The sequence below is a fragment of the Musa acuminata genome, unplaced genomic scaffold (genome assembly GCF_036884655.1).
Source record: "Musa acuminata AAA Group cultivar baxijiao unplaced genomic scaffold, Cavendish_Baxijiao_AAA HiC_scaffold_1102, whole genome shotgun sequence".
In the NCBI taxonomy this organism is placed as follows: domain Eukaryota; kingdom Viridiplantae; phylum Streptophyta; class Magnoliopsida; order Zingiberales; family Musaceae; genus Musa; species Musa acuminata.
Genome location: NW_027021315.1, coordinates 60,001 through 75,965, shown reverse-complemented (window position 1 = coordinate 75,965; position 15,965 = coordinate 60,001). Strand labels below are relative to the sequence as shown.

At 40.4% G+C, this 15,965-nt stretch overlaps 2 protein-coding genes across 4 annotated transcripts; one reads left to right on the top strand and one right to left on the bottom strand.

Moving 5' to 3' along the window:
- Positions 1-299: 299 nt before the first annotated feature.
- On the top strand, positions 300-2,087 carry LOC103974518 (pentatricopeptide repeat-containing protein At2g27800, mitochondrial). Its single transcript, XM_009389371.3, has one exon. It carries the CDS (start codon positions 567-569, stop codon positions 1,782-1,784), a length of 1,218 nt encoding a protein of 405 aa, XP_009387646.2. The 5' UTR covers positions 300-566; the 3' UTR covers positions 1,785-2,087.
- Positions 2,088-3,324: 1,237 nt separating this feature from the next.
- Positions 3,325-14,542, bottom strand: LOC135666440 (nuclear pore complex protein NUP85-like). Of its 3 annotated transcripts, XM_065178009.1 has the most exons (18): positions 14,049-14,541; positions 13,010-13,112; positions 12,751-12,861; positions 12,572-12,655; positions 11,616-11,687; positions 11,442-11,498; positions 10,733-10,852; positions 10,463-10,663; positions 8,249-8,359; positions 8,128-8,165; positions 7,763-7,919; positions 7,017-7,118; positions 6,878-6,934; positions 6,644-6,790; positions 6,472-6,542; positions 6,259-6,346; positions 4,131-4,187; positions 3,325-3,708 (listed from the first exon to the last, which is right to left on the bottom strand). In XM_065178009.1, the coding sequence occupies exons 1-18, from the start codon at positions 14,432-14,434 to the stop codon at positions 3,511-3,513; spliced, it is 2,160 nt and encodes a 719-aa protein (XP_065034081.1). In that variant the 5' UTR covers positions 14,435-14,541; the 3' UTR covers positions 3,325-3,510. The 3 variants fall into 3 exon arrangements, with proteins under 3 accessions (XP_065034081.1, XP_065034082.1, XP_065034083.1); XM_065178010.1 differs by lacking the exon at positions 4,131-4,187 and having other exon boundaries at positions 14,049-14,542; XM_065178011.1 differs by lacking the exon at positions 12,572-12,655.
- Positions 14,543-15,965: the final 1,423 nt, after the last annotated feature.

Below are 15,965 nucleotides of genomic sequence, written 5' to 3'. Positions count from 1 at the left end.
ATCATCTTGACCACCTTTTCTATGTCATGTTTGTATATGAGTTAAATTCATTCCGATATATTAGACTTACCTTCTCGTCCACGAGACACTTTTAACATCCTCTCTCATAAAAATATAAATTACTACAAAATGCTCAATATATTTACAAGCTTTAACATTTTATTTAAGTATGCGAAAAAGAAAATTTTGCTCAACTCATTAACGGGCTTAAAATTAGATCTCAATGCAATCCATTAATATTTTATAACCTTCTTTGCTCTTCTTGTAGATGGACTTCAGACCTCAAATAAGAGTGACGTTATCCCCATCCCCATCAATATGGGCCGATCCCGTTCGGCCCAAATAGGCTTCCGGTATAGTGACTGAAGACCAATTAAGAATCCGGACCATATTGTACCCCGTATAGTCACTTCTCTGAGTCGATCCCATCCGGCCCAAAAAAGATCTGGCCGATATTGTACCCCGTATAATCACTTCCTGACCTCCTCAGGGCTGCTTTACATCTATCGATCTGGTACCCAAATCCATGCCGGTCCGCTGATCGCCGCCGGTTTCGACCCGCCTCGATGACGATGCTCCGGCTTCTCATCCTCCATCGCAGTCGGCGTCTCCGCTGCCCGACCACTATCATCAGTCCCGGCATCACCGCCGCCTCCAATTTCTCCAACCATGGCGAAAGCCTCGCCCTAGCGCTCCGATATCCAGGGTTTGCGTGCACCTCATCCACCTTTTCCACGGCCGGCGATGCTCGGAGGCGCCGCAGGAGGCGGACGAAGCCGCCGCCCGTGGACCAGTCCCTGCTCGACCTCGCCGTCTCCCGGCTGCCCCCTCGCTTCTCAGCTCCCGACCTCGCCGATGCCCTCGCCTGCCTCCCTGACCCCCGCCTGTGCCCCCACCTCTTCTCCTGGGCCATGGACCGCCACCGCCGCCGCCTCACCGCCGACCACTCCCCCTTCCTCGCGGCCGTGAAGCGTCTCGGCGCCGCCCGCCTCTACCGCGACATGGACGCCGTCGCCTCCCTGGTCCTCGCCCTTCCCTTTTCTCTCCCCCCCGCCGAACCCCACCTCAACACCCTCCTCTACTTCTACGCCGAGGCTCGCATGCTCCCCAAGGCCGTCCACGTCTACACCCGCATGCGCGCCTCCCCGGACCCCGCTGCCCACCCCACCGCCGCCACCTACAACCTCCTCTTCGCCGCCATGCTCGGCCACGACGACGCCAGCTCCTACATCCACCACGTCCACATGGGCACCGTCCGCCTACTCTTCCGCCAGATGGTCGACGCCGGCATCGCGCCCGACCGCCTCGCCCTCAATGCCATTGTCAAGGGCTACGCCCAGTCGCTGCACCTCAACGACGCGCTCCGGGTGTTCCACCAGATGGGGCCGGTGCACGGGTGCGAGCCCGACGAGCACACGTACAGCCTCCTGGTGCACGGGCTGTGCGCGCAGGGGAGAACGCGGAACGCGCGGGAGCTGTTCGTGGAAATGCGGGGGAAGGGGATGGTGCCGAGCAGGCGAGCGTGCAACTCGCTCGTCTGCGCGCTGGCGTTGGCGGGGGAGACACGGGACGGGGAGGAGGTGATGTGGGGGGTGGCGCGGGTGGGGAGGGCGCCCGACCTGATCACCTGCAGGACGCTGCTGGAGGAGATTTGCCGGCAGGGGAGGGTGGGGGAAGCGATGGAGCTGCTGAGGAAGATGGGGGAGGAGGAGTTGGTGGACGGCCGGATACAACGGGAGCTCCAGCACGGGATCGAGGATGAGTTCGGAGACTTGGATGCTTAGGAGGAATTGAGACGTGAGAGGTGATATGATTGAGGTATCGCCCAGTTTGGGAAAAGGAAGAGGGGAGTTGTGGGATCGAGTCAACCCTGGGAAGTATCAGGGCTGATGCCGCCTCTCTGTGACTAGATGAGTTGGCCTCGTAGTCGCACACATTAGCTTGGCGGGAGACCACGTCAGCCTTGGCAGTCTCAACCAAAGCATCCACCAAGAAGTATATGCAGATGCCGAAAGGAGTTTATTGTTATCATGCCAATAAAGCGTTTTATTCGGTCATACAGGAAAATAAATGATAGTTTACTCGTGCATTTGTTTGTCAAACTAACTAATTTTCTTCTGTACAAGTCTTTATTTGACAACATATTTTTTTTATTCTTATTTAAATAATATTATTCTTAAACTATTATAATCACATATTTGAATACTACTATGTTATATCAAATGATTTTTTATATGTTTTGATTTTATTTGATTCACTTACCGTGTTTTATTGAGTTGCTAAAGATACCGTAAAATTATTAAAAAATATAATAAATGATATCATATTATGCACATCTTTAATTGTTATGTGCTCATATATCATTGCAATACTAAATTGTTTAAGTTTTAAGTTAGTTTGATTCAGATTATGAAACTAGTTTTATAATTTATAATTTTGAAGTAAGTTTTATAATATTTTTATTATGATCAAAAGATTGTAATATACCAAAACAGTGTAACATTTATTTGGACCAAAACTAGCGGAAAAAAAACATATTGAGTCTAGTGAAAGATATTTTCGATATTATGCAAAATAAGTATACCATTTGAGAAGAAAAAGAAAAAGAAAAGACTGTTAACAAAGGACATCTTTTGGAAAAGATTAAAAAAGAAAACACTTCTTCAAAACAATCACCCCTTCATCTATGCACTAAATTGAGTAATTCTTTGACTAACAAAACATTATTTCCCCTTAAAAAAAAAAACACTTACACAATTTACTTATCATACAAGCAAGAACAAGGCTTAAGCAACAATAACATCTAAGGGTAACCAAGGTTCGACCGATGATTTATCGATTCCAAATCAAACCGGAACCGACAAGTAATGATTCGGTTCCGATTTGGACTTTTTAAAAGTCAAAATCATGACATTAACTAACTATTCAAGAATCGAAATCATCAATTCAACAATTTTTAAAAAAACCACGATCAACTAAAATGTTGATAGATTGTTTTAACTCAAAACGATCAAACCCAACAATTCACACCTGGCCCAATGATCGATGAAGGGACAAATAACCAATTTATCCCTCCCAACAATCATACAAACAACTATATTCAAGAATATTTTGATCATTTTATAATTTAAAAATATTTTAAAAATAAAATTATGATTATTTATACTATAAATTATTTTCAAAAAATAACAAAAAGTATCGATTCGAACCAGAACAAGAACCTGGGCGATTTGATTCTGGTTCCTGGTTTCAAGAAATCAAAACCGAAGCTGCCAGGTTCTGGAACCGCAATCACCCCCAATAACATATATGGATTAGGACGCGTAAAAGAAAACCCTGCTTACAAAACCTTTAGAAGAATCTTTCTTCCACTTAATACACAGTGCACCTGGTTCAAACTAAATGGTACAGTTCGGATGCTAACACTTCTGCATGATTCCTTCAAACATGAAGGGAACTTGCACATCAATTAAATTAGGATACAGAGGCATGAGGATGGCTCACTGAGTATCAGCATTCTTCAAGAATAGCACGCCCAAGATTGGTGGCGAGGGCTAGTCTGATGGAACTCAGGGCACTGGGCGGCAGGTCAGCATCGACGAAATCTGGACGCAGCTTTCCCATGGATAAATCTTGTAGCTTATTCAGCAACAGGTTTGTTTCCGAGACACTCAACAGTGGGTGAGCCTTCCAATTTAGCAACTTCACCTGTACTCCAGCAGAAAACAAAATCAGACCATCAGTCTTGCCTTTACAGTACACGCACAAGTCAATCATTATCCCAAGCAATCATTATTCAGTTAGTTTGGGATTGAATCATTCTATCATCGTAGGCTGTTTCATGATGATATTAACACTAATTTTATCATCCATTCCACCTTTGAAGGTTGCATGATAACACTACTTGATCTTACATTGCAATGCTTATTACCTTACGCTACCAATATGTCAACTCTCTTGAGAAATCTTGGTAACAAAGAACATTTAGTTTTTCTCCAGGTACTGTAATTGACATTTAAATAATATATATTGGTTCTGTATACTCATATTTACTTGATGTGTCAAAAGCAAAAGGAGGCAGATATATCAAAAATATGGCAGTCATTAAGTTAGCAGATTTATGGACTTACTGAATCATGCAAAAGAGGAAGCCAGAATTGTTGTGGAGTGGATGGACTTCTCATCAGCTGCGAGCAAGTGAATCCAAATTTGCCATGTGAACCATCGGATATTAGTGTCAGAAGAAAAACATATCAAAGTTATCTAAATGTACAAAAACAAAACCCATGTTTTTGGTTTGTTCTTTCTTTCCCCAGACCAAAATCCAGACCATTAATTTTGCACTTTAACTGTCATACCAGACGAATTGATTTGGATAATCCTGGGTATATAGAATCATAAAATTGGATTGTGACCTAGATCGTGATTTAAAAGAGCCCTCACAGACTGCAGATGCAGTTGTTATGGCAATATTAGTTTTTCTATATCAGACAAGACAAAAATAGAAACTTAAATAACCATCGAATAGCCATAGAGATTTAATGTTAAAGATCGGTGATATTAATTTTGGTTCTCTCACTGAGCTGAAAAACAAGAGCCAATCTGGCTCTTTCACTGGTGTTAAGTGAAATGTCACGGCTCAGGAGAATGCCATGGTGACTTTATCCAAGTGGACACCAAGTCAAGGTGGTCTAAACCAAGGAAATTCAGGCCAATGAGGTTTCATCCAAGGAAATTTGAAAGAAAGGAAATACACTCCATGATGAACCCTGCAAAACACAAGCGCATCAGGAATGTGACTAGTGTGCTTAATATAGAGCACACTTTAATGTGAAAAATAATCTGAAGTAAGAATTAGATAGCCCAATTTTAAAACCAAAGATATAGAGATGGAAGACGATCTCTTTTATAATACAGATGCACTAACCAACTTGGTCGATTTGGGAAATTGTCTGTATATAGGCCATTAAAATGTACAATCCATCACTTATTATGTTAAAATTTGTAAATGACATGGCAGGTAACTTGCACCAAGTGGACTAAGGTACAGCAGAATTTGACAAAAAGTTCTAACAAAGTATTTCTGGCATGTCAAACTGCCCATATGTTGTATTCTCTTTGATGAGTTTCATGGTATCTGCATTGACTCCCATATCGGTTGTCTCCCATCATACTCTGATGAGGCGCTGACATGTCAAAGTAAATGGCATGGCAGGTAACTTGCACCACGTAGGCTAAGGTACAGCAGAATTTGACATAAAGTTCCAACAAAGTATTTCTGGCATGTCAAACTGCCCATATGTTGTATTTTCTTTGATGAGTTTCATGGGGTCTGCATTTGACTCCCACATCAGTTGTCTCCCATCGTACCCTGATGAGGTGCTGACATGTCAAAGTACAATGTTGTTTGTCAACTCTGTCCTCTCATAGTAGACGTGGTGTGACAGAGGTGTCTAAACTGCCAGCTGTAAAGACAACCATATGACAGAGGCTGTTAAGCTTCCTACCAAGGTGATTATTCATCTTACAAGGCAGAGATTGCCCCTTTTTCTGGGATCAAGAAAATCTTTCAGAATCTTCTAAGCTAAGGCCCTCAATCAAAGAGTGACAAGTGCCCAACAACCTGGATTTCAAAGCAAGCAAGTTGAAATCTAGACATCACCTTAAGTCTATAAACAGGGATAAAGCTTCATTTCATATTCCACATGATACTTCAGCTCTTTTGTGACATGATTCCTAACCTCAACTTCCAGAAATCCTAATCTTAGCTTTCTCTTCTATACCCTTCTCCATATCACTTTCGCAATTTTAACCACATTGTAAAGTCATCCACGTGTCGCCATCTTAGGGTGTGCACAAAGGAGCCCATTAGCGTCCCACATCAATTACGAAATTTAAATAACTTTATTGAGCTAAACCAAAGAATCATTTTGCCCAAATTCGTAATTATAAAAGGAGAGACCTTATCAAGATACCAAGGCTCCCCCCTATTCAGAAAAACAATGACCTAGTGCACAAGATTCTTGACAAGGCTGGGTCATGGGAGGATAAATGTATCCCTAACCCCTACAACCATATTTGTTGTTTCTATGAAATGCACATAATAATGTGACAAAAACAGATCAGAGTGGATCAATTCCACCATGATCTAGATAAAACAGTTGTCAAAAGCTGATAACTTGAGCTCAGATGCAAAAAACAAAAATCAAATGAATCATGAAGTCATATTTGATATAGAGAAGAATAAAGATAAAGTACCTGTATGAGTGATTCTGCAGCTTGTCGAGCAGCATTAGAAGCTCTTCCATCTTCCACCTGCTTAAGGGTTCTCTTAAAGTCTCGATATCTGTTTAATGGAATGGAAGCCTTTGTTAAGAAAAAATGAAATTGTTCCACAACATATATATATTATAAGCTATCAAAAGCTAGGTTAAGATAACATGATGATAGCGTAAAGGTTCACAATAGTACTTATGAAGAAACTCCAGGCCTCCTGAACTCCCTACTTGTGTACCAAGCAGTTCAAGTAATCCCTCCCATTGCTGTGAGCAGTTTAAAAAGTCACATCAGTTACCACACTTAATTTCCACATTAAATTCAAATTTCGAGGAAGGCTAATGGATCAAGGAAAGCAAAATAACACCTTGAAGCTGTCATCAGACAACGATTTCCCTATACATTTAAAAAGTTGTTGAGCAATTCTGTTGAGCCGTACTTCATCACGAGCTAGTTGAAGCCAGTAAATTCCAAATCCTCTCCTACCATGCTTCCAGTTGTACATACCAGCAGTCTTCCAAACATGAAAGAAATTGATTATAGGATATTTTATCACTATTTTTAACAGCATGAACAGATAAGAAATTAAGGCCAGGAGTACCTTCAAAACATTCACACTGATGTTATCAAGTTCATATAAGCGACAAATCTCAAGATTCTGGTCAAAGTATAAAATACATGAGTTAAAAACTGAAAATAAATTAGACAACATTTTCAAATCAAATGAAAACAATATTAACCTTTAGAATGACTTGATGATGCTGAATAGGCTGCTTATACAGTAAAATCTCTAACAAACCTATCCCTTGCTTCGGGCATGATGCCAGATACGTTGGTGCAATCTGACAACAAATTAACACAATGCATGAAGTTGTATATTTAATTACAAGCAAGAAGTGACTGCAAAAATAACAACAGGGATGGTGGAAGAAGGAAACGTTGATTATGTAAATAAATTAGCTTGTAACATGTAAATCACATACACATACTAAAGATAAAAATATTAAAGAATTTAGCATGAAATAAATATATAGAGTAAATTGGCTAACCACAAAAACCTAATTACACCTCAAAAGTTGACTTAGACCTGCCCTTTAAAAAACCAAGAAGAAAATAAACACAAGGCAACCTAAGGGCAGCATTGCAGTTTTTCTTTTTCAACCTCCAGCTCTTAGTTATAGGTTGTATAAGTAAATCTTGAGCATGGTTTCTTTTGTCCAACTAAAGTTATTATGGTTCACGACAAATGCAGTAAAATACAATGTATCCAAGATCCTTTAACATACCGCCTGAAAGTGGAGCAATGTTAACTTGATAAAGGACAACAATCTAAAGTTTAAAATTGCATTGACCCCATTTCTCCTTAAAACACTGCTCTAGCTATTAGTGCTATTCTCATGGCATGACCACTTAAAGTTTGTCACACTGTTCTAGTAAACCATGCAACCTCTTTGATTGGATTCATTGTGAGATGATCAGAACTTACTTGACAAGTCAAAGGATGTGAAGAAAGAATTTGAGCATATACAAGCCGGTGGAGTTCCTCTATGCTGATACCTCCCAAGCTGTATCTCTCTTCGTGCAACAGAACGTCAGCATGATCGCTGCCAGCTGTCAACAACTCTATTCCATGGGCAACCATCCTATTAAAAGAAACAAGCTTCATTTACAGCGATAAGGATGCTACATCAGGGATGTCATTATCAAGCCACAACTGCAAAGACATCCTATTAAGAGAAACAAACTTCATTTACAGCAATAAGGATGCTACATCAGGAACGTAATTGTCAAGCCACAACTGAAAAAACAATATGAAGAAGTATTTAGTATCTATAAAAATTTACAGCTTACCACGGACCAAATGTCTTTGAGCATTCTGCTAATACAACCTATAAAGTCAAAATTTATAAGAAAAACTTATAAGCAATTGATCTTATATAATAAAAGAGGAACTTCAATAACTTAGCCTTGCCTCAGGGCTTTCTTCAAGAATACCAATTAGAAGACTCATTAGCCCATTATAATGAACAGTTGGCTTCAACTGCCTACATTTATGAGCCAAGTTGTTAAGCCCTTCTAAACCCTGACACATGTTAACAAATTCAAACCAACAACAAACAAAATCAGTAGGCATGAAACACCATAAAAGAACCACAAATACTAGAAAATAAATTATCATACAAAAAGATAACAAGCACACTCAATCAGACATGTGCTACATATATAAATCTGAAATAAGCACAAATACATAATCTATATTTTGATTGTCATGATTGTAAGATGGATACTACACCACAAATAAACCTCATTTTGATTATCTATACAAGACTTTAGTTCATCTTTTAGAATCTCTATGAGTTAGCAGATGAGCCAAACTTGTGCTTCAAATCAGTGATTTCAATAGGCGCTCGGGCAAGGCGAGGCGAGGCCCGAGCGCCTCGCTTCATTTCCAGGCGGCACACTTCAAAGAGGCGCTCGCCCGAGCCTAGGCGTCGGGCTCTTCGAGAGAGCGCTAAGGTTAAACCAGGCAACCGAACCAACGTTTTAGGTTTGGTTCGGTCTCTAGTGCTTTAGTTGGTTCAATCGAACCAACTAAAGCACCGATATCAGCCTTCCTCTCGCGACTTCCCAACCCTAGCCTTGCTCGCCGCTGCCGCTCTCGCTGCCATTGTCGCCGCTCCCGCTGCTCACTTCTACTGCTACAGTTGCCAATGTCGCTGCTCGCCGCTCCCACTCCCGCTACCACTGTCATCGCTCGCCGCTCCTGCTCCCGCTGCTTGCTACTACCGCTGTCGCTGCCACTGTCATCGCTCACTGCTCCTGCTCCCGTTACTGCTGCTCGTTGCTACCACTATCGCTGCTACTATCGTCGCTCGCCGCTCTCGCTGCCACTGCTCGTTGCTCGCTGGTACCGCTGCCACTGTCGTTGCTCCCCGCTCCCTCTGCTTGCTGCTACCGCTGCCACTGCCATTGTCGTCGCTCCCGCTCCCACTGCCGTTGCTCTCAGTCAGCAGCCTCGATCTTCCTCTTACTCACACTCTTCTCACTTTGTATACTGTTAACAGTATATTAACAGTATACTACTAACCAAGGTTCGCAATACCGTACCGTACCGGTATTTCGACCTGGGCTCGGTACCGGTACGGTACGATGTACCGAGCACTGTAATACCGGTACCAGGCGGTCCGTGTACCGCTGGCCTGTCGGGCGGTACGATTCGGTATGGCAGACACTGCTACTAACTGTATACTTGTAACAATATTTTTATTTATTAGATTAATAATATATTATTTTTTATTTTAATACTGTTAATTTTTATTTATTTGAAATTATTATTATTGTTTTGAATTTTTAGAATTTTTGTTAATGTGATATTATAATTTTACAAGATTTTCTTAATTTAATATCATATTTTTATTTAAATAATTATATTTATTAATTATATTTTATATTTTTATATTTTACAGTCTCGTTTCGCTCGGACGAACGCCTAACGCCTCAGGCGTTTTTGGACATTGGCGCCTAGCGCTTTTTTAATCACTACTTCAAATGTTAAAGTCACTGATTACATGAAAATCAATATTTTCCACTCATTACATAAAATTGTACTTATATAGCTGAGCAACTGATTATGTACCATACTATCCTATCTGATGTGTAATTTGTCACAGTATGATTCCTTCTGCTAACTACTAATGGCATCATGAAGAGCTTTTAGCTCAGTGTAAGCATCAGATTAACAAAAAAACCATTAACACATTCGAGTACCCTAAAAATAATAATTAGAATATAATTTGGTATGCAATCATATAACTGATGACTCACATACCTTTACCCTTTCCACATATTCAACAATCACAGTCACCACCCAATGAGAGTTCAATTTCAAATTTGATACATTTACCAGCTTCAAGACATAAATTAAAACTATTAACTATAAAATCATTAATATTTTGTGAACTAGGGGCCAGAAATAATATAAATAATGTACTGAACCTCATTAGTATTTATTGTAATTAAACAATGATGAAAGAAAATTTCTATAAATGCCATGTCCAGATTGACTGTCAAGCAAAAATATTGACCATTCTCAAAGACAACCAGCCTCCACTAAAATGAGTACAAGGAAGAAATAATCCAGCAAAATAAAAAATCTTCAATGCAGAAAAGGCAGCTAGACACTGACCGCCATGAATTGTCTAATGTATAGCAAGTGAGAAACAAGAAGCTCCATCCAGTGACAAGTTGCAGAAGTAATATTGGTAATGTCTCCCAGCATGATCTTTAACAACTTCTGAAGGCCTTCACGAGTTTGGTCATGGCTGCACTGAACCCAAAATGCAGAACATTCTAGCTTACTCAAGTGGCCTCGCCATTTCTCCCAAGCCTGTCACCAGATTTCGTGTCATGAACTCTTACAATAATAAAAATTTTAGGACAAATGCCATGGTCATACCTTGATAAAATCTGGTCTAGTTTTACAAAATTGACCTAATTTCCCAGAAGATGGATCAGGACGTAAACGTGGCATTGTAGAGACAAGAACAGCAACGGCCTCTACTAACCCATTTTCTGTCTACACAAGTCATAAGAAGTTACAACAACAAACAAAACAGTTACCATGCCACAACTGAGGGCAATTTTGAGTATACATTTTCATCAAACTATCAAGCATCACATGGCAACATGATCATCTCAAATTACATTTACTTGTCAGAAATTCAACAAGGAAAAGAGTGTGTAGAGCTTGTATAATGCCATAGAATGTACAGTACAGTAGTCCCTTGAGATGTTAGGTAGTCTCAGTTTTAGAAATTGATAAAGTTATTTTTCATGCCTTGATCTCTTATCACCCATATCTATAGCTATGTTTTTTCTTCAAAATCAGTAGAAAGATCTAACAGAATCCATAATGATAATTAATGGTGTAATTTGTTGCCAATTGACCATCTCATGGTCAACATCCTTTTTATATAAGAGATATTGTACATGAAAAGATAAAAGGCAAACTAAGACAGATTATTTCTCAAAAAATCCAGATGTTGGCCACTCATGCAGATAATTAGAAGAGTCCACAAAATACAAGCATTTGGCATGATTTGGAAAAAGATAAATCCACATGGAGGGACTCAAAATATTAACTGTTTACTCGTATGTACACCAACCTCACGATTGTCAAGTTGATCCAACTGATAAGATCCATGGAATCTTAACAATTTCACCTGCAAGATGGAAGATGACAACTCTCTTCTTGATTAGGAAATTATAAGACCTTGTTTTTGCTTAACAAGACACCTACTACAGCAGCAAACTACCTCAACAGAACTTTAGGAACTTACCACGATGTCAAGCCAACCAACTGCAAGTGCTGATGACATTCCTTCCCAATAGTCAGGATCATCCTCAACTACCTATGCAAAATAAAATGATCCATGTGTTCAATGCCAGTGTGAACAGATCAATTTAAAACCTCATATTAACTGTAGCAATTGAGGGTTATTAGGGTCTCGACTGTTACTGTGAGAATCAAAAACATTTCATACAATAAAAGGGTGCATGTTATGATAACATTAATAGCATCACAAAAGATGATTAAAAATTATATAACTTAGGACAATAATTTTAAAACCAAATTCAGACTCGATAGAAAAACCAAAGTGAATAAAGAACTGAGTTTAAGGATAATATATGATGCCATAATTAAGGAATAATTGGCAAAACAAGGCTATGATTGAAAGAAAGTCAAAAGGTAGAGCATCAATTCCACAGGCATGATGTAACCAAATTCACCCAGCCTTTATCATCATCTATGCTACCTTAGATCTCACTCTATGTTATTATGAATGATCAAAGATAATAATGCAATGGTCAGCAAGATTTTAAATTATATGGTACACTAAGCCTAGCATATACTGGTGCCTGGTCTGACTGGGACCAAGACTAGTATGCTGCAATACAATACAGAATTCAAAAAATAATGTAATAACATTTTGTTATGGCATAATAGCTGGTATCAATATCATATCATATGTATTGGTCCCACAAGTTACCACACTGAATCATTTTGTTAAATTATAATGGTGAGAGTAAACCAAAAAATGATATCAATATCCAAAGAAACACTAAATAGCATAGAAGTAATGTTCACAAAGGAAAATACCCCATATAAAAATAATTATGCTAATAGATACAAACTGGATCAAGAGGAAAGTAAGATCAAGGATCCATGAAATGCAAAGCTTTAAAAGGCACAAGAAAAATAGTATTGTTTAAAGGTTCATAAAAGAAACTAAACCTTCACATTAGCAAGTTTCTTTTGCATATTCACAAGCTTTGAATGAATTGTGAGCTCTGTCCTGGTCACTAGGCTGTCATAGTCCTAGGAAAAGCCATGCCAAGCAACACAGAGCTGTAGTCACGATAAAATCACACCTTGAAATAGAAGAGTAGCAAAAGAAAGAGTATTTATATTACTTCTGACCAATCCACAAGACGCTCTGGAAGCCATGTTAATGATTGTTTATCAACATAAAAAATCTCCATCAGCTCCCATGCAGCCTTCAAACTGGTGGGTTCCTCAGAAGGCTGCAGCAAATGAGTTCCAGATTATCCTCTCAGTAGGAACAGATACGCTTAATGGGATAAAATCCGATATATGGTGTTAACCAAGTAGACAAATTCTGACAAAAGTTATGAACAGAGAAATGCATTAAACTAGAAATACGAGAATCACCTGCACAACCATCCTTGGGTCTTCAATCACCATGTTAGAAGAAAGCCGACGAGTTCCCAGAAGCTCACTTATGTTTTTACTATACTCCAAAACATATTGCCACCTGAAGTCAGTGTTAGATTTTATGAGGAACAAACCATCATCTATTCATACAAAACAGTTGTGCATGTAATATTAGCGGACAAGATTTGCAAAGTGTATCTTCTTGATGAGATTATCTTGGAGCATATATTAGGTACCTCAACCAGCAATTCAGAACAACTATTTTTCTCGTGACATGAAATTTTCAGACACTCTCTGTTTGTCTAACTGGTCTTGACTTCAGTTTTAATTATAGCACTAATAAAGGAACAGCTACAATATAAAAAGGTTCCACATGCAGGGAATTGTTTGGCGGGAACCTTGTGCATCATCAAGAGACCACCTTAATACAAGGAATTGTTAGGCTGACATTACAGTTATATTTAGAGTCAGTTAAAGTTAAGTGGCCAAAATGCTAATAAAGAAAAAAATGATGAGCTGATACTTTTACAGTCCTCATTGCCTCTTGAAGAATCATAGTATAAATTCCAACCATTAGGTGGCACCATTCAGCTATAAAAGAGGTGTGGATAAGAAAAGTAAAAAAAATAAACGATTTAAAAATATCATCCCAGAAAAAGAGTCTAAGGCAGTCCTCCCTTTCTCCTTTTTGTCTTCATCATAAATTTGCCACCTTTTTATTTTCTTGTAGTGTCTATGTCGTTAAATGTTTTCATATTTTAAATCTAAAATTGGTGTACCTTCAGATTGGCATATGTATTAAATTCATTACAAACCAGTATGAAAAGGAAAAGGAAGATAAATGAAATTTCAAAGTAATATTACGATTAAAACGATCAATTTCATAAAAAAGAAGATCTACCATTGAAAAAATGTAATGTAAAGAGCATATAAAATATGTCTTTATACAATTCAAGAACCTGCTAATATTTCGCTCAAATAATCAGACGCGAATTTTTAGAGTGATGCAAATCAAATTCTTCAGAGAAAACCTCACCATTCACCGCGAAGTAAAGAGGATGACATCCTAGACATCGCCATGAGCGAATTCTTCCTGCTCTGGAGCAGCGCAAAGGCAGGGACGGATCCATAGGCGATCCTCCGCCTCTGGGCCTCGCTGATACCCTCTTCGCCAGCTCTGAGCCTCACTTCCACCACCTTCCCGCCGGCCTCCCCTTCGTCGACGGAGTCTTCGGGTTCCGGTTCGGGAGAGGGTTGGCGAAGGCAGGCCACGTGGAGGAGGCTGCCGCGGGACCATGCGACGTACACGCGGAGGAGGGGGGGCCGGACGCCGTGGTGGACGGGATAGACCACCGGGTCCCGGAACTCCGGCGAGAATGGGACGACGGCTTCGCTGCCAGGATCCGACGGCCGCCCTGGCATCTCCGGCGACGATCCGTCCGGCCTCCGTATTCCGAGGCGAAAGGGTTTTTAGGGTTCGTGAAGCGAGAGCGGGATTTAACGGAGTGGAGTCCAAATGTAGTAAAGTGCGAGTCGACTCGCCGAGTTCAAATCTCCCCATGTTATCGATTCAAAATGCAGGATTACCGTTTTCGATCTACCCATTCTCGTGCCTTAATAGAATATCGTGTTTAAAGTGGCCCTATGTTGACTACCCAATAAAACTTAAGAGTGAATTCTGTGGGTAGATAGAGAGAGTGTTCGTCCTGCCTCAATGAACGGGTGTGATCGGAAGAGGAACTGATCAGTTCGAGTCTCAACGTTAGTTGATGAACGGCCTTGATACCATGACAAAATGAAAGCCCAATACAAGCCGAAATCCGGAATTGTATGCCACGTGGAACGTCATGAATAAAAGTTCGGACGGACATCTTTATCCCCTATCCCATGCGACTCCTCCTTTAAGTGAGTCGTCCTCTTTCACCAACTTCTTCTTCCCACCACCCCGTTCTCATTTTCTCGTCTTCATCTCTTCCACCAACTCCATGACTGTGTTGATCTCTTCCACCAACTTGTCTTCTTCCTCCTCCTTTCTCCTCTCTCTTCAACATCGATAGCCTAATGTCTCTTGAGTTCATGGTCCCCTCGTCTTCAATTACCACAACTCACGACCATCCCTTTCTTCCTCCATGAACACGTACCACTCACTCCACGCTTATATCTTCCTACACATAATTGATCACGCAACTCATAATTGCCTTACGGACCAAATAAGATAACTGAATCACAAACTCCCATCGTCTCCAAAGTTTTTGGCTAATGTGTCACACTCCACATGCGCTTCGGTAGTGCCCACTTGAGATCAACTGTTACAGTCTGCATATTGATGCCGAAGCATTGAAGCCAATGTGTAACAGCAGGAAGATCTTAGACAAGCTCAATCCTCATGCAACTTGGAGCTTCATCCCCTTTGAATCCAAGCCATCTGCACTTTCCAGCCAAAAGCTGCCTATATATGCAGGCAGGAGAGGAACGCCGGTTTAACCGCTTCAAGAATTCATGCAGTATACAAAAGCTTTTCGGATGGAGAAGTAGAAGATCTCTTCCCTTCTCAGGTATAAACAACCATTTACCGTCTTGTTCTTTTAAATGGTTTTGCGAGAGGAAGGAAGAATGTCTCGCTCCCCTCTTAACCTTCTGATGAAGATACAGCAGCAGGGAGACTGCTGCCCATTATGTGCTAAAACTGACATGAAATCTCTCTCTCTCTCTCTCTCTCTCTCTCTCTCTGCGTGTTTACCATGTAACGACAAACCATATATGCTTTTTGCTCAGTTTCATGGGTCACCGATGATAAGGGTGTTGATACGATGTGCCTTGCTGTGCGTGCAATTCCATGTTTTGTCTACAGTTCGTGTTGATGTGATGTACTGATGGACATCTGTGATCGGTGAGATAACAAAGGAACTAAATGTATATCCACATGGATACAAGTGACGGTGGCGATCAAAAT

Coding starts and splice junctions, on each gene's coding strand:
- LOC103974518 (XM_009389371.3), top strand. CDS start 567: ATGACGATGCTCCGGCTTCTCATCCTCCATCGCAGTCGGCGTCTCCGC.
- LOC135666440 (XM_065178009.1), bottom strand. CDS start 14,434: ATGCCAGGGCGGCCGTCGGATCCTGGCAGCGAAGCCGTCGTCCCATTC. Junction 10,664..10,732: donor CTAGACCAGATTTTATCAAG/GTATGACCATGG, acceptor ATCTGGTGACAG/GCTTGGGAGAAATGGCGAGG. Junction 8,166..8,248: donor TTCTTGAAGAAAGCCCTGAG/GCAAGGCTAAGT, acceptor TTGACTTTATAG/GTTGTATTAGCAGAATGCTC.